The 27,650-nt window shown below is 47.5% G+C and overlaps 1 protein-coding gene across 1 annotated transcript in view; it reads right to left on the bottom strand.

Annotated features, from left to right (window-relative positions):
* LOC142582441 (nose resistant to fluoxetine protein 6-like) overlaps positions 1 to 21,646 on the bottom strand; it is a 98,882-nt gene extending 77,236 nt beyond the window's left edge. Inside the window, exon 1 of the mRNA XM_075692168.1 lies at positions 20,862 to 21,646. Coding sequence (XP_075548283.1) covers positions 20,862 to 21,576 — 715 coding nt within the window. The 5' untranslated portion in view covers positions 21,577 to 21,646. The remainder of the gene's footprint in view (positions 1 to 20,861) is intronic.
* Between the last annotated feature and the right edge of the window lie 6,004 nt (positions 21,647 to 27,650).

The following is a 27,650-nucleotide window of genomic DNA, read 5'->3' as shown; positions in this document are numbered from 1 at the left end:
CTGACATCTGCTTTTACAAATATAGGTATAGCTTAAGAACTTTTTGTGAATAAGAGGTGCTGGTGTGCAAGCAATATTCCACGGCTGCGAGGAATTCAGTTTCAGAAGGCTGATAAAATAACATTGCTGAGATTGAATCTTTCGAAGCAACACATGCGGCTGCGAGAGACGCCGGGGTAGTGGGAGCTCCGGAATAATTCCGATAGCCTGGGGCGTCAACCGAAAGCCCGGTATACACGAGCGTGTTTGCATCTCGCCCCCATCGGAACGTGGCCCCCGTGACCGGGCATCGAACCCGCGACCTCATGCCCAGCAGCAGAGCGCCTTACAGTCACTGAGTCACCGCGGCGGGTGCGGAAGCCTTCGCAATAAGTGCGGCGCTCTGGCATTATTAGACGTACAGGCGAAATCTCAATACACGGACATTTTCGCAATTATTTAGATATAAATATGGTTGCCAAGTAACTAGGCAATGGAGTCATGAGGTCTCGTGCCCAGCAGCGGTACAAGTTCGTAGCTGAGTCAGCCCGGCGATGGAATTTTAGCATGCGTTAGTGCTAGAAGCAAGTGGGATCTCGCTCGTTGCGCTCAGTTTTCTGTGGTGCTCGGAGAGTCAAGCAAGGTCTTTTGAACTCGCGTGTGTGCGCACCAAAGCATGTCGCTTTCCGTTCTCAAGGCGCAGAGCGTTGCTTGCTGTGATTCGGCTCCCCCTTTCAAATGTTTGCTCGATTTGAGATCCGCCCGTCGAATGCGTGGGCCAAGACTCGCCCTTGTATGAAGCTTTGACTCCAAATCGTTGACACAGCACTCTAGCGGCCGAATGCGAAAATACCGGCTGGCAGTCGACGAGACCTCAGAACGAAGGCTGGGCTCTGCATGCACACTCTCAGCAGCATCGAAAAAAAAGAAGTAAAACGAAGGGGCAACTTGGCACTGTGATTCATCGTGTTTTTCTCACGCCTGGCTTCTCCCGCGGGAGAGAAAGTGAACTTCTCGAATGGCACGCGCAGGTGCCAGCACACGCGTGTACAAACATTCGGGGTAAGCGAATGCAGTCAGCTGAGATACCAGCTCTTTTTTTTTTCCTTTTTATACGTTCTTGCTTTCTTTTTCGCACTGGCGTTTGCGCTTCGCTATAGCGTCGCTGTGTACATATTGATCGACAGCTCCGGAGGAGCGGCGTTTCTAGCCGGCGCTCTCCCCCGGCGTATTTTCACGTTGAGCCAAGGTCACGCGGGTAGAAGTTGAAAAAAAAAAAAAAGCTTATCTGATAAGGCCATTGAAACATCGCAGCGATGAGCCGTTGGAACGTATAGCCCGTGTAGGGTGTCAAAGCCGCGCAGTCGCCACTATTGCGACGCGCTCCTCCAATTCCCCCAGCTGCGCCAAAACATTTGCCGCGGGTTTGGTTGTGACGGATTGGAGGCCGCCACGATCAATTTACCTTTGGCGTACGCGCGCCCTCGGCATTTTTTTCTCTCCTTGCTTTAGACGTGCAGCAAGTCGCAGCAGGTGGTGTTTAGGACAAACCGGGGAACGAAAGATGTCATGCTGAGTGTTGTTTGTCACGTGGAAGACACAACCTCCTACGCGTCGACGCCGAAAGAGCGGTGAACTGCACATCACCCGCGTGAAGACTCGTATTGTTTACCAGAAGACGCTGATACGGAGACAATAACACGACGAGCCAGAGAAACAGCGGGAGACGTAAAAAGAAACGCCCCTGCCCGCGCCACCAAAATATTGCGGGAAAACGTTGCTACAGGAAGGCTGAGAGAAGGTAAGACAGACGTGGTAACGAAGAAAAGTGCCTGCAATAGTGCAAAGTGAGAAGGCCGAATGCTAGCACGCCACCGGAGTTTTCGTTTAGTTGGCGTTAATGAAGTGCGTCCAGCATAATAATTCCTTGTTACACACTTGGATACGAGAGCTACACGAATGTTAAGTTCGCATGTCCCTCGTTCTTGTCTGTGTATGCTTTATTTGTGAATGGTCAAACTCGCTAAAGTGCGACCCGTTTGGGGGGCAGGTTTGTTTGATTGGTCTATTGAGTTTATTTCTTCAAACCAACACATACTACAGAGAGACGTCGTATTGGAGAGCTCTGGATAAATTCTGAACAACAGGAATTCTTTAAAGTACACGTAAAATTTAAACACACGTGCCTTGTCGCATAATGTATCCATAATAATGTACCTCCTGCCGTCGGGAATCGAACCATTGATCGAATTCATGCTTGGCAGCAGAGCACCATAGCGATTGAGCCACCACGGTGAGTTATCAGAGAAGGGTAGACTATGCATTTCGTGCCTTTTCTCTATTTACTAGAGAAAATAAACTATACACTCCAGCTCACGAAGTGATTTCTAAGCTGCGAGAATTTCTTTTCTTTTTTTTTTCTTTTTTGCAACACCTTTCGTGCAGGTAGCAACAGCGGCAGCGGCAACAATACCAACAAAGAAAATGACAAACTTCGAGAAGCGCGTGCAAATATATGGCGACTAGAAACTCGCAGGATAGCAGCACTCACCAGCACCGGGCGCTTTACAACTCAGCTAGCATAAAGGAGCTGTGCCGTGTGCCACTTCCCTTCCGCACGCTTCGCCCGAGCACTTGCGTCAGTGAAAGCGAAGACTTTTTTTTTTCTCTTGCTTCGTGATCGATTGCTCACAGCAGCTCGACCAGTGCTCCTGTCCTATATATCCTCCGTGGCACGCTTAGTTTCGCAGTATTCCATGCCGAGCAGCGATTCTTTTTTCTACCGGCCTTGAGCGGTGCAGGGCTTGCCTCGGTCGGAGAGACAGCGTCGGCTGCATTGAGACGCGCGCTGGTTTGACGCCGCGCGTGGCGCTCACTCGTATGCTGGCGCGGCGGAATGCGGTTGGCGTAACCGCTCGGGGTCGGAGAGCGAGGCGGTAACCACAGCAGATACGCCGAACGGCATCTCAACTCTGCGATTTGTTATTTCTTTTTTCCAGAAAACGCACGCTCACACACACACACACACTCACACACACACGCGCGCACGCACGCGTGCCACTGCAGCGACAAATAATTCATTCGGCTGAGACTTTTGTCGGGCTTTGTGCCTTTAGTGTGCGCCTCTCCTTGCTTGAATTAACGAGAAAAAAATGTTTATTTAATTTACAAATTTTGGGAGTTTCGCCCGAAGGGCGAATTCTTCACAGCGACAGCGAGGTTTAGCATTGCGCACGAACTTTTCGGATCATTCTCTAACTATACGCGGGTTGCGCGGCATGGCGCGATGCGGCACTAAAGGTAACTGCTGATGAGCAGAAGTAACGGCGCCCTGGCAGTTATACCGGGCGTCCCACAACGCTGGCTTGAAGAGGAGCGCCACCATTATCGGTGCATGGAAGCGTCGCACCTCGATGGTGCACGAGATAAGGCCGGCGGAAAACCGTCGGCTTTAGGGAGCATCCAGCGAAATATTAGATAACGTCAGCTTGACATTTACTGTCCTTTCCACTTAGACCAGAGCATACGCCTAGCAGCTTAGTAGCAGCGCTTGAGTGTTTATATAGTACGCGTGCGCACAACGCCCATGCCAGCTGTGGAAGGCAGGATGCTGTCGTGGCTCAGTCACTGAGCTGATTGAGCGGAACGTTGATGTTGCGTACACTTTGCTTTATCGTTGTTGCAGCCAGACGCACTCCGCATCTCTGCAGGCCCTCTAATACTCTGCGCGCGAACCGCGCATGCGCCATCCATAGCGGTACACCATGACAATGCCGACGACGGTACCAATGGCGACAGCGAGAACGCGCCTCGAACAACTGTTATCGCAATAAAACTTACGCAGGTCCAAAACGATGCTGTGAATGATTAAGGAAAGATTAAATGTGGAAATAGAAATGTGAGAGAGATTAAGATAAGAAGCGAAAGTCTACTGTGGATATTGCCGTCGTGCAGGACTGTATTTCGCATCCGCATACGAGGTAATGGCGATATCTTGCAGGGCCCTGTGCCTACCATCAAGAGTGAGAATAGTTGATTTCAAATGATTGCTTTACGTGCAGTCACCGCGTGCCGACCGCTAGGCCGACCGCCTTCAGCGTTCGTGTCGCAGTGCGGCGCCCTCTCGATATGACTTGTCTGTCTCTTGTGACAGACGCCGACTTTCACAACTCATAAATCAGGTATGACGCAGTGTCACACCCTGGTTCTCCCACGAATGCCGACAGCATCAAGTGGCGGTGGCCTTAGTAACGAGAAGACGACGCTCACGAATCGGCCCCCAGCGCTGTCAGAAACAGTGCCACAAATGCCCATATCTCTGCTTTTTAGAAATGGAGCAATGTAGTTCACCCGCAGCGGATATCCATGCACTGGTAACGAGCTGATCCGGTGATCGCATGCTCTATCGATACAAAGCAATGGGCGGAACATGTGCGCTCATACCGTGCTACTCAGAAGTTGCCTAGAGACTGCGCTGTCAAGTAGTCAGAAGGCTTGCTGCCTTGTCCCGTTTACATCTGGTTAAAAGGGCGGTGTAGACACGCTTGCGGGGCTCTCGGCATGACGCTTCCGTATAACAAGCCCGTTTGCATTTTTGTCTCACGGCAACGTGCCAGAACAGAAAAGACCTAGGAGCTGTATGTTGATGTAGAAACCCTCTGGCACCCCTACCTCCTTCTGTCGCAAGCTTCACTTTTCTTTGCATAAAAACTATATATATATATATATATATATATGGTGGTTCATCACCGATGTAGTGAAGGGTGGTAGAGGGCGCTACGAGCTCTGCTACCGTAAGCCGCGCCGCGGAACGAAGTGTCACGCGTGCTCGTCGCGTGACACGGAATCACTGGACGCTTAGCGACTTGCATCTGTGTTTCCGTGACACCAATTTCCTGAGCTACTGTTCATTTTCACCTGTGTTTGTGAAAAGGCAATCAGGCGGAAAACTGCCAGGTTGAGCGAACACCACCTTTATACCACCACCAGTAACTTAGGCCGGATATAATGACGACGCGGATCGCACGAACAGTTAGTATTTCAGATTGCTGAGACGATGAACCATATAAGTGATCCAGGCCATGAAATAACCTTCCATCGGTTTCCGAGCCACTGAGGGATTATCGGCAATGAACGGGCCGATCAAGCTGCCCGTTCAGCCCATACTGAGGACCACCGCGTACGAATACCACTTTCTAAAACTGACGCAGCACGGAAGCTCCGCCTGCTTGCTCGCCAGTGCACCACGTCGCAATGTAATGAGCCACATATCACGAATTCCCGACTGTACTCCCTTGATCCCACATTAAGCCTTCGAGTCCCATCAAAGCTCCGCCGTGGGGACGCCGCGCTTTCGTATCGACTGTGGTTGGGCGACACCGCAACCTGTGACCGCTGCTGCCGTGAAGAATCGATTGGCCATATTTTGTGCGACTGCCCGCAGCACAGTCCACAGAGGGAATCCCTTCGCCACGAGCTCAACCAGCTGGACGACCGACCACTATCGGAAGAAGGAATTCTACACCATCGACAGGACATAATTTTATAGAAGAAGGCCGTGCAAGCGCTACTGCATTTTTTGCGATCTACGGGACTCTGTGAACGTCTCTAACTGGAACGCCCTTCGTGTGCGTGTCCCTGTGGGTGCATTTTTTTATCCGTTCCTCTGTCTTCTTTTTATCCCTATCTCCCAACACCAGTGTAGGGTAGCCAAACGGATACTAGTATCTGCTTAACCTCCCTGCCTTTCCTCTTCATATGTATATATATCTCTCTCTATCTCTCGTTCCACCACGCGGTGGGACACTCCTAATGTAGGGTACTCGCGTGTGGGAGGCCTTTATTCGGCACGCTTTCAAACCGTCTTTGCCGTTCGGCGTCGTAGAATAGGTACAATGAAATCAAGTGTTCGGTTACTTTTTATCTGCATGGTTGAAAAACGCCGTCAATATTTACGATAGTTTTCGCCATCAAGTTTCGGAAGACATTACAAAGCTATTTCCTTTTGTGACAGGTCACCGTCTCTCACCATTTATTCGTTCGACCACGCTGCTGCTGCACACCAAAGTCACCTAGATAGCATAAGGCCTGTAGTACGCTCCGTTTTATGACGTCATGATATAGGGCCGACTTCCATATAATCTAATGGGAATGCTGCCGAATAAACTGCGATGATTTTGACGTCACTGCATTTGTCACGCAGAGCTTGGCAATATAAATTTCGGCTCTATTAGCGTGACGTCATAAAGCAGAGTATGCAGGCCTTGTGATATCTAGGTGGTATTGCGCACACCTGGACGAGCGGCGTCACCTATGACGAGCATGAGCGCAGTGACGGATAGGTAAGTCGCAGTGGGGCCTCCGGTCCGCAGGTCGCCGGCGACGTCCTCAGAACGACGTGGCGCCGGTGCCGAGATGGCGCCGGCCGGAGAACGCACAGAGACTCGGTAACGGAAGACGGAACAGGCGGTCGTCGCGGAAAGGCGACACTTGAGTGCAGGCCCAGTGTGGACTCCATACGGCAGCCGAGTAGCCGCCAGCGGGCTCCGGGAATCGGGGTTGCGCGGTGATGCAAGGGAGAAAGTGGATCAGCCGTCGACCGCTGCAGCCGACGGCGCGCGCGGCTAGCCTTGACCTATAGCGGCCGCCTCGGAACGGGCCCGCTTCCTTCGCGGCCCTTGCATAACGGCATGACGAGCGGCGGCCGCGGTACCGTAACCCGGTAAAACGAGGGCCCCTCTCGCCCTCCTCTCGGCCGTCTCTGTGTATACGCACCGATACACGCACCGTTACGCGAGCCGCCGTTGTTGCGTATTACGACGCGGCCGTGGACGCCGCCGCCTCATCGCATGCGCGCGCCCGCGTGCGCCAGCTGAACAGGTGGGTGGGGGCCACGCGCACGCTTGCCGAGGAAGCGCGCGTGCCGAGTCCCCTTGCGAAGACGGACGACTCGCTGGCGGCATCGCTCGCCGGCACTGTTGCAGCGGGCGAAGCCGAGTGAAAGCAGATGGCGATACAGGGCAGTGCGCCGGCACTGACAAAGGCGACGAGGCGCAGGAATTTGTCTCTTTCTCAGTACTTCAAGTCGATCTCGTACGTCAGCAATCGCAGTATAAAGTTTAACGTGAAACCACGTCGGCCCTCGAGCTTTTTGCGAGCGTGGATATCGGGCTTCAAGCAGGGGTAAAAACGTTGCAAAATAAAATAATAATAATAAAACGCACAGAGGATGTGCAGGTCAACGGAGTGACATACTCATTTTTGGCTCACGCACCGACTTGATTTTCCTATGCGGGAGAACACATTTGTGCGTCCATTCATGCTGCGAGTGAAAACATCGTCGTGCGGGAAGGATGCACTACTACATGGCTGGCCTGGATAGCTGGAAGAGGAGTGAGCAACTGTGCAAGGGGCAAGGAGATCGTGAATTTTGACTGCTCTTGCAGTACAGTATCAGCGGTGCTGCTAGCGTCAAAGGTGATATTTCTTTCTGTTTCTTTTTTCTCAATCTAAGCTGTGCATTAGATGCCTTTCCATACACAAATACGAAAACTACTGTAACAGAGTGTAATTATTGAGTAATTTTACGTTCTGATCACAAAGGAAAAAAAAAAAAACACTCGCGGAACCGCTTTGGTCATAAGCGGAGTAGGAAGACGTGAAAAAAAAAAAAATAGGGTAGCAATTACAGCGAATGCAGTAAGCATGAACTCATTGCGAGTTTTGTTTAAAACATTGATGATCCTTTCATGACTGCTGCGTTCAAGTAAATGATAGAGTTATGTGCACTAAAGTGTTTTGGTTATCAGTTGTGCCGTCACGACACTTATGTCTGCTGTACCATCAGCCTGGCGAAATAGCAATATACTACAAAAGTGGAATTTGTGCAGCGGCCGTATCGCTACACAATCCTGCCTATACCCCATCTTTGCTTATTACAAACCATTTCGAAGAAAACAAACAATTGTATTACTATGAGAAACAGTCTGAGCACCAAAGCTACTACATATATGGTTTACCAAACCGACGGCCCTTGCACCAGCAGCAAGGAAGGTGACCTAATTTCAGGGCCGAATTAAAGATGAAAAGAATGAATTTTGATTGTGCTTTAAGGACACCTTTCCCCGACGCCGGCGTGAGACCGTCCACAGTCCCGGCGCTGACCGCTCGGGCAACTGGGAGAGCACGACCTGCACCTCCTGTGCCGTGAACAGGCGATCTTGTGCTCCTTTGTTAAGCGACTAACGCTACTATTTTTCGATTTCCCATAGGTTACTGAAGTGGCCGATGTGCCCCTGTCGTGCCTCAACTGATGACATCTGCCTCGTTCTTGTTTATTAATGCTAGTCACTAAATCTGATTACTGTACTTGTCATTTTGGTAAAACGTGGTACTTTTGATTGAACTTTTTTGTAATCGTGCATATTGTTACAAACGGGCCTACTGGGATTAATTAAGAAGACTACAATCACTGGGACGTTGCGTGTGTCCAGCAATCTTGACTACCTCTGTAAATAGTCGGTACATAAATCGTGCTTGTTTTTCATCTATTTGACGCCCCGTCACACATTGGTGGAGCTGCGGAGTATTCTGGCCAGACAACGGAGCTCCGAAGCGGTCGACGCTGCGTGCTCGTGTACGTGTACGCGTTTTGAACAGATATGCTTACGATGATATAGCTTCGTTAATGCGTTTTATGCTAGGCGTGAAGGGTATTTTTCTTCTGATACGTATGAGAGAGGCGATCCAGTGCGCCAGCTCTTACCGGCTTTCGGGCGCTGGGTTTGGAATGGGCCACTCACCAGAGACCTCTGATCCGTACTCATAAAAAAAAAAGGTCTTACGCTATTATTATATTTAAGAGCACATGTGAGCCAATCGTGATGTTGAACATATCAGTAGCGGAGGCAGTCGGCCACTGGCAAACAGCACTGGCGAATAAAAACAAATTGTGAATTCGGTGCCTCATTTGCACCTGGCCAGAAAATTTGTTGCTTTGGAACTTCAGAAGTAATCTGTCTGAATTTTCCCCTTTTTTGTTTGTACAGTTGTTGCGGTGTCTTGTGCGCAGCTATGCGAAGAAAAAAGTGTTTGTAACCTGCACCAACATAGCTAATAATAAAACCAAAATTAAAAAGGAGTGGAAGGACGAAAAATAGGACGCAGAACGCTGCTTTGAGCTTCCAAAAAGGGGTTTGCATTAAACATAAAGCTACTTACAGTGAAAGGAAAAAAATAAGTGAGCAAGTTTCGGCCAGTAGCAGTGATGGCTAGATAGATAACGCAACTCCGGAGAATCGACCTACTGCATTTTCTTACACACATTTTTTTGTTACTTTTTCTTCTTTTTTTTGCATCTCAAGAAGGGGTCACATGATGGATGGTCTACGTTTTTCCCAGCCAACATCAGATTGTCGTAAACCGCGCAGTGTCCTCCCGTGCAGAAATTGCTGTAAAACAACGACAAGAGCGGCAAAATAAGAGGCAGGAGCTCAAAGCTTCCTCTCGCAGGTCTGCGTTCATGATATATATATATATATATATAGACATAAACAGTTCACGACAGCCCGTTCCTGCCAACCCTGGAGTTCGTGTTAACCCCTCCCCCGCCCCCTTTACATAAAATGCTTGTTCTTGTAGTTGTTGTTGATTAACTTCGACACTATAGAAAGTTTGGCTACTGCAGCTCCGCTGTACCAAAATCGTAGACTGTGTGCATGCTTCTCCCGTGCCTGCTGCGCTGTGTTAGGTGTGCGTGCGTGCATCCGTGCAGGTGTGTGTGTGTGTGTGTGTGTGTGTGTGTGTGTGTGCGTGTGTGTGTGTGTGTGTGTGTGTGCGTGTGTGTGTGTGTGTGTGTGTGTGTGTGTGTGTGTGTGTGTGTGTGTGTGTGTGTGTGTGTGTGTGTGTTCAATGCTTGCTCGATGTTTGCTTCCTCCACAGCGGAAGGAAGGGAGTAGCTCACATTTCCTAACGATCTTGACATCTCCTTCACAAAAGTTAAATAGAAAGAATTCTAGCGCATTCTTATCATCAGTGGAAAGTTTGTCCCTATAGTGGCACGGTTTCTCCTGAGTCACTTACAGTCGCTCTTAGCTAACTACTTTGCCCTCAGTCACCCTGGCGATCACCAATTTTCGACTGACAATCTGCCCTCAACCTTAAGCTAGCCGTGTAAGAGCAGGTGACAGCGAGGACGCCTTCACGATGGTTTTTGCATGTGAGTGTTTCTGTGCCGGGTTATAATACGCACCATTGATTAGAAGTGACAAATAACAATAAACTCACAGAAACTAGTGAGAGAGAGGGAAAAGAAATTCGACTACAATCGAAACTGGGGAATGTATTGCAACGCTCTGAAAGTCCAAGCCGATACACATAATATGTTCGCTAAGCCTAAGAAACTGTTATATGGCTCTTGTTACTGATCATTGACGACGTAAATACGCCGTCAAGTGTTTCTAGGCTCACCATCAGGAATTACGCTGCCTTATCCACGTAAAACAGATTCGTTTATGTGTAAAATTTGCGTATTGTTCTGCGGCACAATTCTCAAATAAACGCGTTTACTGTAAGCACCGTGACTGTGTGTTCTCATTTAGGGCAGGCATGGCATGTTCTCATTTACACGCCTGCAACCGAAGCTGCTACACTTTCCTCTGTGTTTACCTGTGATGAAAACATGCCAAATTATTGCCCACCTGGAAACATTACTGCAAAATTGTTATGAGCGTTCATAGATCCGACGAAACATTTTTGGGGAAAATTGAAGTGAACATTGAAAGAGCTGAACAAACTGTTGTTTCTCGTCTTACGCGGCCGCGGTGTTTTCTTATGTTGATTCAGTGCAAAAACAATGAAAATGCAACAGCCATGCCTTCTGGTGGCACGCTACACCTTGTGCAGAAGCTCTAGCCGTGATCGGGGGTGGTACGTGCTTGCATATCAACCTCGGATTTCAACGTCGCGCCCTGTAACGCCGTTGAGTGATTTAGGTGTGCAGACAGTGGATTTAATATCAACGTTGCTCATTTGTCGCTGGAATTATACAAAAAATTGTCACTCGCAAGTACTGTTCGTTATTGACCGATACCCTCAATATCAACTTATTCACCGTCATGATTGATCGGTAAACATACATACAAATAATTATTGCGTGAGACAATGCACCTTTGTTAATATAGGCCCTGATTAAGGTTTATGATCCTATGTTTACAAAGCTTTCGCAACTACACAACAGCGGTTACTTATGTGTAGTTGCGAAACGCGTTCTGAGAGTCAACGTTAGCAGTTGTAAGTCATAAGTTGCCAAAAATAATGTCATCGGGAGTTGGTTGCCCTTCATGCTGGCGCAGGTTGCAGGAGCGGTCAGTGGTAGTGATCGATCAAGGCCAGACTATTGCTTGCGCCGCACGCGATAATATAAACTAAGCGATAGACGTAATTAAAAAATAGTGACAAAAAAGCACCGTTATTCTAATTGGGTATGAAAACATTGAAGGATGTGTACACGAAGGAATAAAACAAAGAAGAAAATATGGCAGATTTCTGGTGAATGGGTAGAACTTTCGGAAAGGAAAAAAAAAGCGAGAAAAGAAACACTCATTTCATGTCTAAAACACAAAAATACCTGAAGAAATACGGCATAGGGGTCTATCGTACAGTTGTATATACACAAGTGCTATCGTCACGCGAGTGTTACAAGCAGGGGACATAAAGAGAGAACAGTTTTCATCTAGGCTAGTTTATATTCCTTCAGCGCTGCAAACCACTCTGCACTTCACGCATTTCAATTATACGGCTTCACAAAGTGGGGTTGGTGGCGGGTTGTCGCCGCGATGTTTTCTGGCCTTACACTTACTACGGAGGTAGAAATCAAGCAGCATAGGAACAAAACGCACGCTTGTTTGTTCGTAAGAAAGCGCTGAAGTCTTGGGCGTGCCTTGGGACGAGTAGAGGACGCCTACGAACGGGCTCACTTGCACTGTGCGCTCCGGCTGCCCTCGAACTGAAGCGATACGCAACGGGGCGAGATATCTGCTCACCTGGAGATTCCTCTGCCGTCGGTGACGTCGTATAGAGCTGTCTCGCGGAAAGAGCATTGTTTTCTTTGCGGTTTGCGCTATCAGAAAGAATGGGGGTTACAGGCACGAGACGCTGCTCCGCAGAGGCTAATCTTATGCAGTAATTCTGCCGACTTTTTCCTGGGGCGTCTGTGGTTTGATTTATGTATGCGACGTGCGATTCGCAGTGGAGACGTGTATTTGCGTCTGCTTCTGGTCACAGGGCACACGAGGAGGAAACGGCGCACTCCACAGGCTAGAACATTGACATCCAGAGCTGTGCAGTCCTGGTTGTTAGTGCCGTACAGTATGTAGCCTTGATGGGCAACGCGACGCAAAATATCATGTACACAGTAGCTTCGCGGACGCAACGAGAAAAAATAACGCTGTTTGGAGCGTATAGTTTCAGATGGAATAACCATGTTGTGCATTAAGCAAACAAACAAACACAAACAAACCAATCAACAAACAAACAAACAAACAAAGATTGAAGAAAGTAAAATATGAGGTAACCTGAGTACTCGAACAACGCAGTACTGTCAATTAGCGAAAATAAAAATAAAATTATCGTATATGTATGACATATAGCAACGTAAATTAAATAGGAAAAATTAATTTGGACGCGAGAAAAGGACAGTGGCTACTCTTGAGCTCGGAATGTTGTGCACTACGGATAGGCTTCAAATCAACGGATGAACGCCAACCTATAACATCGCAGATGCCGGGGGCGAATTAAAGATTTCCGTTATTAAGTGTTGTTTGCTTTTGACCTTCCAATGTTCGCTAATGTTCTTTGGGATCCGTTTCAATCAGGATTAATAAACCGCATTGAGAAGATACAGAGAAAATGTTCAAGGTTCATTCTTTCCCGGTATTATCGTACTGACTCTGTTTCCGAAATGCTTCGGTTGCTTGATTTGCCTCCACTGGCTCAACGGCGGAAGTTGGCTAGACTTAAATTTTGTTTTTTGTTATCAAAAGGCCACTTCAATATTGAAACCACACACTATCTTGCTCCCAGGCAGGCTAGAAAGGTCAGGTCAAACAATCATTACATGTTCTCAATTCCAAAAGCATATCTGGACATGTACGCTTATTCATTTTTTCCGCGAACGATTAAGGAATGGAACAGTTTGCCGACGTCTGTTTTGCAGTCGAGTCGCATTAAAATCTTTGAGGAACGCGTTAAAAACCTTTTATGAAATTGAAGCTTAGTAGTGCCGTACAAACATTGTCGCACTATTCTAGAAATACATACAATAGTCTTTCTTTTATGCTGCTTCCAATATCACTGTCACAATGTTACAAACATGTATTTCTTAGCCAAACTATTGTATTTGTTTTTCGTTATTTGTTTTGCATTGTATTTCCAATATTCATTGCTTCATGTCCTATTTACGTTTGTAAGGTGCTTACATTTTTTACGCTATGTGCACACTGTACCCACCCTGTTACGTCCAAGACGGCCAACAGTATTCGAAAAAAAAAAATACGCCCAACATCGCGATTGGCTAGCATATGCTTTTGCGAACAGCTCTGGCGCAAGTACATTTCTTGTGAACACGGGCCTGGATGTACATCTACACGAAATATAAGTCCGAATTGACTAGACATTGTATCACATTTTTCCGAATTGTTACCGCACTCTAGCTATTCAAGTCAGCGGACAAAAACTGTTGTAAATGACAAAATGATCTAGCAACCACTACGCTTCTACTATTATTGTCTCCACCGTCCTCCAGGTTCACTCGGCTTAGCACGCACGAAGATGGCATTTGATCGAGATAGTGGCACGTAGTGTACACGCTTTCATCGGGCAGAGCGAGAACCTCCTCTCTGGGCTGTGGCGGGCGAGTACAAAGGCACGCGCAGCCTCGTCTGAAATAGTTTTGCGCGGGGGGTCCACACGCTATTGCTACAGTCCAGAGGGCATTATGCCGACGCCAAGGGCGTTCTCGTTGAAAAGTACTACAGCGCTAGAGCCGAAGCGTATGCTGCAACTCTCTACTGATGTGTTTGCTGTGTGTTTTTTGGTGCATTTTTATTTTGTTTGTGCCACTTAGAATATCCAGAATTTTCGTCTAACTCAAAATATTCCTCTATATTAGCGTCAACATACATACATACATACATACATACATACATACATACATACATACATACATACATACATACATACATACATACATACATACATACATACATACATACATACATACATACATACATACATACATACATACATACATACATACAATAAATAGCTACAATAAATAAAGTGAACCAAGGACTGTATGCCATTGGCCGGCTGCCTTCGCTTATGCTACGTCGGTCATCACGACTGGGTGGCACACGTTCTTACGAACATCTCTTACGAACAACTCTAGCTGTGAATTAGGCCATTGGGTCAATGTTCACAAAACTTTCCTGGCTTAAAAGCGCTTCCCGATTGGCCAGCGTTTAAACAGCCGTCGCTCATTTTAGCGATCGGCGCGATAACGAAACGATTACCGCGGTAATGGCTAATCGCAAGCGGCACTAAAGAACGAGTCTTTTGGGAATACGATCCCCGGGCCCGTATTAACAGAAAATATGAGCCTTGGGTCTGTATTCACAAAAACGTATTTACTGGCTCAGGGCTTCACAAAACTCCTCTTCGGTGATCGTGTCGTTGTTATTCCGATCGCTAAAATGAGTTGCAGTTGCCTAAACATTGGTCAATGAGGAATCGCTCTACGTAAGAGATGTTTCGTTAACACTAGCTCAGGGGCCTTATTCACAAAGCTTTTGTTTTGTAAGTGTGTTTTGCCATTGGCCGGCTACCTTCGCTAATAATAAGTTCGACGTCACTATTGGCTGACATCAGCTCTTACAAACAGATCTGGCATAAGAACTTTTTTTTATTAATACAGGCCCAGATGTCGAAACGATGTGCCACAACTGGGAGCTCGAAGAATAGAATAAATTTTAAAGGCTACTCAGAACCTAGGGATCGCACTCACAAGAGCTCTAACGTTAGAATCGCTCGTAAGAGAAAATTCCAGCCAATCACGATGCCGTACTTACTGATAACGAAGGCGGCCAGCCAATGGTTAACCGGCACTTACGAATGAAACGTTTTGCGAATTTGCGTTTTTCGCCCTTAGAGCCATACTTGACGATTTGTGGACAAGTCCACACAACGTGCCTTGTTTCCTAGGTGCCCGACTTGTGGTTATTTGTAGACGTGGACTTGTATTCAGGAAAAATCTCTTAAGCTATAATTGTTCGCAATAGCGAACGACAGCCAATCCTGATGCTGAAAATATCATTAGAGAAGACGGCCACCCAATAGCAAAGATCGCTTGCGAACGAAAAGCTTTGTGAATTCGACCGTGCGTATTTGTAGACCCCTTCATTAAGTTGGATGCCTCCTGATGCGACCACAGCGCACAATTTTCAGCAAGAGCTGTGGTATAACGGCTGATTGTGTGGTGTGAAGGACATACTCCGAAGCTGTAGGAGAGAGAAAAAGCTTTATTGCAGTTCTCGGAACTTTAGTAAGAGACTCTCAGTCCAGGGTCTCGCTTGCTGCATTCGCCAGCGCCGATTCGATGAACGCACCAAGAAATCTTTGTGCTTGGGTTTTTGAGGCTTGAGTCAGCCACCCGGCGTTGGGGGGCAGGGAGAGCTGGGTTTCTGAGGGGAGGAATGGTGGGGTTGGATAGAAGTGCCAGGGTATGTGTTCTGTGTAGGGGTGTTGTTAGCAGTGTTTTACGTTTTGAACGTGGTGAATCTTCTGAGCCCCAGATAAGGTGGAGTCTAGCAGGTGTGGGTAAGGCGTAGGTTTGTGCTTGTTGTATAAGAGTGCCCTGTATGCGTTTAAGTGTTGGGCATAATTTTAGGGACAATAGTCTGGCCTATTTGTATTGCCTTAGTATTATGTGCGCGGGTTGTAACACCGTGTGGGTTGGATCGGGGATATCTGGCGCCCGGAGCAGCGCTTCTTGGGAAAATGGAAAGTCGGTGAGAGAAGGCACAATATAAAACCGAAATACTGTGCTATTTTATCATTGCTCCGCGGGCAGAATTTATGTCTTTCGCGTAAGACTATAAGGCCAGCGAAGCGGCCGACATGTCCCAAAATGTGAGCATCTCCTAAACATACACTGAACGAAAGAAAACGGCTTGATTATGCCACGTTAATAATATTTGAAAAAAGAGGCTGTAGTGTCAGCCGTGATCCCGGATATTGCCTGTCAGGCAAGATCCCATTATATTGTCGCGGCGTCGGAAACTCTAGGGACAAACGCACCAGCCGGCAGGATAAGTAGAAAGAACGGACTGTTTAATGCCGCGCGCTAGTCACTTCCTCTTCTTGTTCGATATGTTTCATTTAAATGCCGGTGCATCTTCTTATGCTCATCGTCCATGACGCATTACAGACGCTGCATTTGCCTCCCTTCCTAGGGAAGCATCGTCACGATGCGCAATTCAAGCGTGTGCATGCACGAAACATTAAAACGTCAGTCACTGGGATAAGTACGGCTTCATGCGCACCACATGCACCACTTAAGCGCTTCATTTGTCACTCCGCAAGTCGCAAAGTGCGCAGGCGGCCGAGCAGGCGGTGTGCGACGCTCATTGCAGCCACCTCGAGCCCCGTGCGAGAGCAAAACACGAGTGCCCAACCTTGCGTGACCTCTTCTGGAAGAGCGCGGTACGCGCCAGCGTCGACTGACCTTGTGCACCGCCTTGTCGAAAGTTAGTCGATCTAGTCGGGTGTTGTCTAAGAGGCACATGATGCCTCAACTCGAATGTTTTGACAGAGACGACAAGAGAAAGAGAAAAACATCTGAGAGACTCTGGGAAGCGGGGCTGGCGAGAGAACTGAGAGAAACGGAAACTAGTGTATTCAGACTTTTACGTGCAAAATTGAATGAAATCATCGTAAACTGTCAACGCAAAGTGAAACACGAGCAAGGGAAAATAACCGATACGTGTACGACGGAATTTCGCGCGTCCGTGTACGCCTGTGTGTGCGTGATAGTGGGCCGCCGCGCGTAAACGCTCGACAAGAACGTTGGAGACGGAAGCGCGGGACGAGCAATGCTCGACTCTCGTCTGTCCTCCTCTGCGTCTTTCGCATCCTACACGTTTATGGGTCTTTCTGTGTATCTTCCGTGTGTCGTCCTCGTGTATTTTGCATATCTTCTGTACATTTTCCTCTGTGTCGTACGTTTGTGTAGCGTTACGAAGTTTGATATGAATCTACACCTAGTCCCACTTGTCAATTCTTTCTCATGCGCCTATAGCTTGCAAGCGACAGCGCATTTGGTAGCTAGTTCTGCAGCAGTGAGGTAACGTATATTCTTAGGTAAAGCTGCCTAGTATAAGTCTTTAGTTTCCTTTTCTTTATCTCTCCCCGAATCTTGGATTATTTTAACGTTAAGATCAACCGAACCTTGTGACGGCGTCACTTATGCCATAGCCTGTAGTCGTGCCGACGGGCAAAACCACGCATTCGTCATTCACGCTTCCATGACGAAAACAAGGAAATAGCATGAATTAGATGCAGTGAAGTGGAGCCAAGCGTCGAGGTCTCGACGAGACGATGGCAAAAGCAGTCGAGAGAGCATAAGTGTGGCGTGTATTCAGGAACGAAAGGGCTGTGGCTTATTTTCTGGAGAACGCCCGTCGCTGGATCATTGCAGGTATCATATTTCTTGCAATGTAACCCTGAACAAGTGGCACGTACGCTAGGGGCAAAAATGCAAACCAACGCAATATGTTTGCCATAGAAATACTAGATTGTGTCGGAGCGCCATTAAACGTTCGCACATGACACCCTACATGACGTCCCGAAGTCGGGACCGCTGTGGCGCAATAGTTGTAGGTCCAGCGGCTTCATATATATATATATATATATATATATATATATATATATATATATATATATATATATCACTCCTTTTTTTTCTGCGGTTTGTCAGAGCGGAAATTCCGGTAAACCTACTTTAAACCAGTGTACGCACTTGTTGGGATCGTAATAATTTTGCTCTCCTTGTACTGTTGCTACCCTCTGTTTCAATTCATTCATTCATTCTATGGAGGCTCATCGTGTTGACCTGTTCGCACACTACAGCAAACACATTTGAGCGCTAAACGCCGCAGAAAACGAAGGACTGATGTGCTGTAGAATGCGGTTGTGAACGTTCACTTGCCCATATTGTATGTCATTGCGGAGTACTGCAACGGCACTGACGACCAAGCTTGCGGGAATAAAATGTGGTGCGAGGTTTCTTCTTTTATATACTGCTTTTCACTTCGGAAGAATGAGCGACGGCCATAGTACTGGGACGCATGCATCATTTACGTCCGTGTAAATTATTGTAAATCAATGGTATACTTCTGCCACTATATTGTGGCATATCGCTTGGAAAGATGCGTTGTTAACGAGACGAATTTAGGAGCTTGACGCATAATGCTCCCTTATCGGGTACGAACTGTCCATGGAGTTTACGTTATACGCAAGTTTCCACCGCCTTAGCGGGCTTGTTTTATCAAATATCAGTGGATCTTTACCAGTCGACATTTTATGATTGGCGTACTTTGGCACGTTAGCCTTTGCAAACTAATAAGAAGCAACTACTGGCTAACAAACAAAGAAATAAAAGAAAGGTGTAAATGGTCGACCCCATTTGTGACATCAAGAGCAACTGCCCGAGGAAGAGCATTCGGCAAGTGTTAAGGGGCATTAACGCACGCACAAAGAGAATGTGTTAATGCCCTTTCAATAAAAAGATCTTTCTATTGTTTAGCAGGTAAATACGATAATAAGATTGATGATGATAAAAAATCTAACAAAATGGACAGTTCTGTTACTTTAAAATCGCTGTTAAGGAACTTTCACTTGGTCAAGTGTTCGTATAGCAAGATATTGCAGTGACATGTGGTGGGTAATGTTTAACAGGCTGTTCGTATTACGGAAGGCAAACAGTGCGCGGTGCACAGAAGATTGGTTGCCGCTGAATCCTTGTTAGATAGAACAAAGTTAATATATCCTTCTCACTTCATTATTGCCCAGGCACCTTGCACAGCTTCGTATAAACGGGCAGGAGCTGTTGCTTTGCTTCATTTTTTTTTTGCGTACAGGTGCGTAATGTTAGTAACGAAAACAATTTATTGCACATGTTAAAATGAAGAAAAAAAATGGAAACCAATTTATGATGCCCAGAATTGTCAAAAAAGAAAGCCATGCTTTTTATTGGTTTTGAACTGACCTCTGTTCGAAAGGGTGTGCATCGTTCACGCAACATCTCATTGATAGCATGCACCTCGGCAATTGAAATTCTTGTAGCCGCTTTATATCTTTTCCTGCAGCCTCAGCAAATGTTCCCCGTGAGGAACATTTTACGCTGTCATAAATCCACACAGACATTAATACGCATAAAATATTTGCGCGGCACCCGGGACTGGGTCCTTATCATCTTTAATAAAGCTTGCTTCCTCACTACCGCAACTACCCCATGAAGTGAACTCGCCAAACTACGTGTTAAAAAGACGTTTTATCAAAGCTCGCAAACATAATTTAGCAAAAAGGTAGCAACCAAAATCGTTACTACATTTTTACTAATTTTTGTCTTCGTGCAGTCCTTCATTGCTAAGGTAAAAATAAAGTTTTAAAAAATGCTGCACGAGACCTACTCTAGTTAAAGAGCGACTACTACTGCAAAAATTGAATCACGGTAGCTTATTTACATTTCTTTTTCAAGGCTTTCGCCGGTAGCAATATACTCCAAAGCGATAACTGCTGACTGGCAGCACTTCTTTGGAGCCCCACATGAACATAAGAAAATGAAGGGAACCTGCGCGAGGAACTTTCACGACGGAATAAATTCTAATGAAGAGGCAATTCATACGCTTAGGTATCAGTATGCTGTTGAAATGTGTGGTCAACATTTCTCGTGTTTTTAATTGTAATTCGAGAACACGGCGCAGACTTTGATTCAGAGGGCGGCCTTATTATTTACACTCTACAGAAAAGTCCCTTTCTTAAATGGTGTTAGTACTGCTGATAGTATTGCCTGCGTCGTGGCTCCTACTCTATTTATTTGCGTGCTTTAATCACTCAGGATACACTAGGCGCACACAAAAAGTATTCACGTCGACATCAGTGCTCTGAGACAGCACGACGAACGTATTTCATGCTATATTACACCATATAACGCATTATGGCAACTTTAGCAAAGCAGCACATAGCATAGTCTTACCAATGCGTGCATGGCCGTACTGCATTAATGTTGTCACGTGCGCATTTTCGTTTTGTAATGGCAGCAAACCACACCTAATATTTGCATTTCTCAACGTATTCGTCAACGCTACTCATTACTTCTTTATTACCACAGGAATAAAAACGCTCTATTCGGTGAGCCATTTCGCACTCTAAACTTACAGCATTTTGCCGTGTACAAATGCAAGAGGGCTGAAGAAATGTCAAATCTCAAGGAAACTCAAAGTAAGAAAGGGAGAGTTGCTTAAGCCCTCAACGGCATTATCCTTCTAAGCGCTGACGTCCGCGACAACCACAAAGCGGAAATAGTGTTTGTTTCAGACTTTGCTCGTAACACTTTATCTGCAAAGGGCTTAGGCTACCCAGTTATTCAGTTCAGAGATCCTAATCTAAAGAACCTATGAACTTCAAATACGTTTTTCGCCCTTTGGCGCGTGACTATCTCGCCAGACGAGCTCTATACCCACGAACAATCGTGGTTAACTGAAAATGCTATGGACCAGCAAACTTCTACCATCTGCATTGCATGAGCATAAAAGCGCTGCACTCACTCCTGAGAGCCCATGGTTCGAGCCTGCGGATGGCCAGCACCCACTTGAAGAGTGCGCCCATACAATCGGGAGAAGAGCCGGCGCCGGTGGAGAAGCGGTACACGAGCGGCAGCGCCTCCTTGAAGATGCGCTCGATTACGGCGCGCAGGTTCGTCTCCAGGTCAAAGCCGCCCGCGGGAGGAGCTTCCGTGGTTGTAGTCGCCGGCTCCCCCAGTTCCCCTTCCTGATGTTCCCCATCAGTCTCTTCCTGGCTCGCGTCGTGTGGACTCACGCTGCTCGAAGCCATCATCTCGACAGAAGTTTGGACCAGAGCCTCAGCGGCGCTGTGGAGAGCCGGGCCTTCAGACTCCGCATCGAGGCTCTGGCTTGGACTTCGGGACTCGGTTGACGATGCGGTGGGATCCCAGTTTGGCGGAGTGGCTCCCTCTGGAGCTTGCAACGTCGTTAACTCTGCTGAATCGGCGCTGACATGGTCCCGACGGTAGAGCGATGTGGTGAGTTCGGAATGCAGAGACTGTCCTTCCGGGTCTTCAGCAGGCTGCAGTCCTGGAGCGACGTTCAGGGAGGGAGCTTCCACTCCGGATCCTCGAGTAGCAGGGTCGGCTCCGGAGTCCTTCTGCGCCGCTGCCTCTGCTTGGGCGATTGGCCGCAGGAGCAGGACCACCACCACCAGCAGCAGCCGGAGGAGCGGCACGGCGTTGCGCAGGCGAGCCATGCCGTGGGAGCTTCTGTGGCAGCAGCGGTGTGGCAGCCGCTCTCTGGTCGGCTGCTCAGGTCGCGCAGGAAAGGGAAGTGGCTGCTGCCGCCGCCGCCTCCGGAGACGCCCGCCAGGCGAAGGTCGACGCGTTCACCTTTATCCGTGTTGGCCGCTCTCGCTTTCCGCGGCGATCGGCGACCCCGCGGGGCGTCAGTGGGGGCTACGCTGAACGTGAGCCACTAAAAGGCGACCGGCCGCTCGTGCGAGCCTTCCTACCTATGCGCGCAGTGAACTCTGTTTGGGACGTCCCGCGGCGACGGAAGCTGCGAAAGATGCGCCGCGCGAACGTGAGGCGCAGAGAACGCAGAGCATCGGCGCGCGCGCCTATTTTCCGCGTCATTTGATGCGCCGGTAACTTGAATCGAACTATGTTTGGTTCATAGTGATTTGCCTTGTAGGAATAAACTTGCCAAAGTTAGGTTAGGAAGGAATATGGTTATGGACAACGTGAAGTTGGAAAGTTCTCTTTTGTGCACTATATTACTCCGGATGCTCAGGGCTGATTGTCAGTCGCTGCCAGTCAACTAACTATACAATTCAGTACTACTACTTTCCATTTGACATAAACGTCAACCCATGCATTGCGTTTTGTCAGTAACAAATATGCAAATGCAGTTTTTTGCATGTGGAGCGTTTTTTGTTGGAAATACGACCAATTAAAATTTAATTTATTTGCCTGTCAAATCAGGGCGCTGTGACGTTCGTCACTCGAGGAAGCATCTACTGATCGCAGGGAAGTCCCTTGGCGCGAAAGTGACATCATGACGAGGCATAACGGAGTTCACGCTAAACCTCACCGAAGCAGTGTCTTTAAAATTGTGCTTCACTCAAGTCCATTAGCGGAAACGCTGATATCTGGCTAGTGTTCTGTTAAACTGCGGAACGTTCTCTTCAATTAATAAAAGGGCGCATTCTAGATGGCTACAGGAAAAAAGAAACTTGATCATCTGGCTGAGTCAGAAAGAGAGAGAAACAAGCTTTAAAGGTATGCTGGGGATGTCAACCTCCTTCGCTAATGATATGTCCAGCCCACAGCCCGTATCCATAAAAATCTCTTAAGCTATAACTGTTTGTAAGAGAAAGATACATCCAATTCAGATGCTGTAAATATTGCTACGGAATAGTATTTCCAATGACGAAGAAGCGAGCAGTCAGAAGACGACGACGACGATTGGAAGCTAGCGCGGGCTGTTGCCTCTTGGCCAAGCGCGGCGTATTACGTTGTAAATATAGCTGTATATAGCTTTTCATCTGCGTCTTCTTACGTAACAATATCATTAGCGAAGGAGGTTGGCCAATGGCAAAAAATGCTTACGAACCGAAAGCTTTGTCAATTCGGCCCCGGTCTCGCAAACGGAAGGTCGTGAGTTTGAGTCCTGCCTGGAGAAAAAGTTTCTTCTTCTCAGCCGCATTCCCGGTTGCAAACATCCGCAGTAGGACCGCGTTTATGGTAGTAAGACTGGAGCATACTGAAGGGTGCTTTAGTCGTTAAATGAAGCTTACGCTTATCATCGTTAGCGTAGTTAAGGCATTTTTCTATCGAGCAAGGCATAAGTTCGATGAACATCGCTGTTTGGCTGATGCGGCGACCACATTTTGACGACGAAGGGCAAAATTGCTCGTGCACTGAGAACTTGGTCCACGTTAACGAGTCCTATGCGGTTGAAATTATTCTGCTACCCTCTATTCCACTGCGTGTCTCGCAGGCCTAGCTTTGGTACGTAAATAACTTAGGCAAGACCTGTCTGTATACTGCCTAATAAATAATCCGAAAAAAATTAAAGGCTACAGTCGAAAAGGTAAAAGTACTTAACACCTTTGCTACTTCACAATGTATTCCCAAGGACAGTCTGTGTAAAATTAAAGGGTACAGTCGAAAAGGTAAAAGTACTTAACGCCTTTGCTACTTCACAATGCATTCCCAAGGACAGTTTGTGTTAGTACGTGGTTTCGAATGCAGCAGGATAAACAATCTGGCCTCGTGCCACTGTTGGCTGAAGGGGGTGGGGTTAACACTGAGTGGCTGGCGAATTCAACACTAGGCACAGCGAACGATAAAAGTGCCTGATGACAAAATAAAAAGCACTATACAACATCCATCTGTATCGATTTCATCTTGAAACGACTGCAGTATGTGCGTACGACCAGCCAAGCGTGTAGCCACAACTTGTTATGGGCGCTGCTTGCGTCCAGTCGGCCAATTTAATCCTTTCAGCGTCTCTGCAGGAGTGCTTCACCGACACAATGCGCTTTTATTATTTCTGAACGACGCAGTATGCAGACGGCTCTGCACTATAGACGCTGCGGGGAGTCGGAAGTCCTTGCCTCATGGACTTGCCTCGCGCATTTTCCAGGTCATCGAAAGCAACCGCACGCGCGCAGCTTTTTACAAATTTCCTGGGCCGTGCGAAGGCGGAGAGAACGCGCCAATGTCCCGCTCTCCGTTATTGACACAGAGTGCACGAGCGACGCAGCAGAATCTGAGCTCCTTCCTGTGATACTAATGCTTGATGGGAAACATACTTTAATATGTATATAGGGATTCCCGACGCGCTCTTCTAAGGCTTTGGTGGACACGTCGTTATGCCCTAATTGCACATCAGTATTGCCACAGACAACCGCAGTTTCCTGCGGCCGGTATATTGTAACGATTCTATTCCAGTGTTATTCCTTCCCGCGCTTCGCCGAAGCTCAGAGCACCGCTGCGCCCATTAGCATCTCTCCCCAGGTTCGCTCGCTAGTGAACGGTGGATGATCAGAAAGGAATAGAATAGAGCGAATGGAATCCTTGTATTATACCGGCCCTGTGTTGTGCCCACATTTTAAAATAACTTACACCCTTAAACGTGAATAAGGGTGTAAATTATTTTACAGTGCACCCTAGAGGCATTATTCGGCGTAGCATCCCTGAAATCGTCAAAATAACACGAAGTTTGTTGAGTCAGTGCGTCTGATTCAACAGGAATTCTGCAACAAGATGGCACAAAAAAAAAAGAAAAAAGAAAGTGATAGGCTGGCCTGGTGCGATGCTGCACACTGTAGACCTCGCGACGATGGGCTGTAGTCGGTCGCTCGAAAGGGTTAGTTGTCAACATGCTTTATTCTACAGACGTTGTATTATGCACATCGAACTTCCAACCTGGTCCTTCCGCAAAGTTTGTCAGCTGTTGACTGACAGTTATATCTGATATGCGCGTATACAAGTACAGAAGCTGTAACTACTTCGAAAAACCATGCTGTTCGGCTTTTGAGTGTTGTGGCGCGCCTTTTGAGGATAACCGTAAAATTGGTATCATGATGAAAAAGCTTATTGAAGCAGACCACGTTGGAACACAGACGAAGAGCACACTTGTAAGCCTTTAACTAGAAGCATTTGATGCCACATTTGCCTGGGGCGCGCAGATTTCCATTGTGCTGCATTAGTGTGCTCATATTTTCCGGCCCATTGCTCGTTGTCGGATTTGAGGGTGTCGTGGTTGCGGGAGTCTGGCGTCATACTGAGGGTCGCGCTCTAGCCTACGCTGCCAGTGCGTATCGTAACGGGTTGCTGGCCTATACGCTACCGGGGCGTAACACCGACGCTTAGCGCGCCCACGCCATCGTCGGAACTTTCACGACGAGGCTTGCTGCTTTGTGATGAGTGAGAGGTCGAGAGGTTGGAGCAACGGTACAGGGTGTTTATTTACATAGGAGAGGCAAAATTATTTACCGAGAAAGGTCATACTTGTACTGGCAGGAGCACGGAGCACCGTACGTCGAAGCACGCAGAAGCTACATGTCATAGCTACTACATCGTTATGGGAGAGCAGCCTCCAGACACTGAAGATGTCTCGCTCTGTATTCCACTCCGTCTTCCCTAGATCACTCACTAGGGAAACGGGTAATGTCCAAGTAAACCAGTCCGGTGGTTCGTATTGGCGCAGCTCACCGCCTCTGAGGTGGAGAAGGATGACACAAAGCACACGCGCCACCCCCGAGCTGATCCTGGAAAGGAGGAAGCAGGCGTACAAGACCCAGTGTTTCACTGACGACCGGGGATAGATCAATGGCCCAAGCTCGCCAGAAAGTAAAGACACTCCAGGCCCTGGCGTCTCTGTCTGAAGTTATGGAAAGTCCTCCCCCGTCTCGTTCCCAGGTCGAAGTCTACCAATTTGTCGTCACTGAAAGACACGCCTTCTGGTAAATATGCCGAATCTTTCAGCATTTCAGTGTCCATGTTGACCCGCTGAAATGCTGTTGGACGTAGGTATAACGATGACCCGACTTCCGCTCTTCGGCGAATACTCCTAAACCAACAACGTACTACCATCTCTCACTTCTTACCTTGTGAGCGCGAAATCTGTGCAACTCTTTATGCCATTGGAACCTTTATTGATTCGTAGCATTTACGATCGCTTAGTGACACCTTGACTATGAGAGGCTAGATTAATTCTTTTGCGTCTTGCTGTTCTTTAACGTGCACCTAAATCTAAGTTGACGAACACAGTTTCGTATTCTGCCCCAATGTAAATGCAACCGCCGCTTCCCGAAGCCGGATTACCGTTCCCATGATCAGCGTCAGAACGCCACACACACTGAGTACCCTGCGGCAGGTGTCATTGGCATCTCCTTTGCCGACACTTCTCCATAGGTACACCTATCAAGTGTCGCCTTTTGATTACAAAGCGAGATATGTTCCAATGTAGCGTTTTACTCATGTGCTTGTATACCGCTTTCACATCATCCGCACATCGTGTAGGTCTTTCGGGTGCTGCCAGGCGCTGCATCACCTGATACTGGAGTGTCCCGTTCTCATTGCGCAGCGCACGTCGCTAGTGAGGGACAATCATTGCCTTGGCCTGCGGTGTACCACACTCGACGAACGTTTGTACACCAGTGATTGTGCGTCTCGAAGCGATCAGGGTCATCGCGCTCTTCTTATTATTCTAGAAGTAACTAACTTAGGTACACGTTTGTAGCTTATTTCTGTTTTCAAATGACAAGACCTCAGACACTATATCTTCTACTTTAACAGCCTCAAGTAGCGTGACCTGCAGTCACCGGTCTTAGTGGGTATTCTGCTTTATTTTTTTAGATTTGTCATCTTGCTCTTTCTTTCCTCTTTCCTCCCCTCCTTCCTATCTTCCATTACTATGTTTCTGTATCCTCCTTTCTGAAGAGCAGGCAGGCGTTGTGCTCCTCGCTTTCCTTTTCCTGTCAAGTGTATATATGTTTTCAAACCATAATAATAACAATAATCAGCTCGTGCATTACCACAAATATTGTGCTGCCCAAAAATCTATTAAAAAAATATGCCTTCGTTTGCAACAGCTCGACGGCACAGAGTCGAGCTGAAAAAACAGTCTAAGGAAATCGCACTCTACTCCACTTATATGAACTCGCTTAAGGCAGTCTGAGATCTTAACGGCAGCCAGCGTTGAAAGCGAGACAACAAAGCACGCTAATTATTCATTGCTGGCTAGAAACCATGCACCGACACGATTGCAATTACATGGACCCGGCCGTGCTGAGCCAACACCTCCTAAACCATTTTCAGGCCTGCGCGTTACGTGACATGACGTCAGCCACCTCACTGCCCACCGGCCGACCGGCTTCGCCTAGCCTTCGTGCTTCCGGAAGGAAGGAAGGAAGGAAAAAGTGGAAAAGGAAAGGCAGGGAGGTTAACCAGTTTAGCTTAACCGGTTTGCTACCCTACACATGGGAGAGGGATGGGGCGATTAAAGATGAGGAAGGGGGGGGGAGAGCACATAGCACAGCACACACACGTCCGGGATGCGCTTTGCACCTATGGCCTTGAACAGGAAGCATGGTGACCATAATAACGCATGTTTTACGTTCTAAATTGTGGGTTGTGCGTGCCACAGTAGCTTTATGGCATGAAGAACCGCAGTGCGACATGACTACATGTTAGGGCATTTCTCGTCTTTACCAGTTTTTCAGCTGGATTAGCCCTTAGAGACTACTACCTATTTGTTCACGTTCATTTTTAGCTCTTATTTGCAAATGTGAACAGCTTCACTTATACTTGTAGA

Source organism: Dermacentor variabilis, chromosome 1, assembly GCF_050947875.1.
Source record: "Dermacentor variabilis isolate Ectoservices chromosome 1, ASM5094787v1, whole genome shotgun sequence".
In the NCBI taxonomy this organism is placed as follows: domain Eukaryota; kingdom Metazoa; phylum Arthropoda; class Arachnida; order Ixodida; family Ixodidae; genus Dermacentor; species Dermacentor variabilis.
Note: the sequence above shows the minus strand (reverse complement) of the source record. Positions and strands in the feature narration are given on the sequence as shown.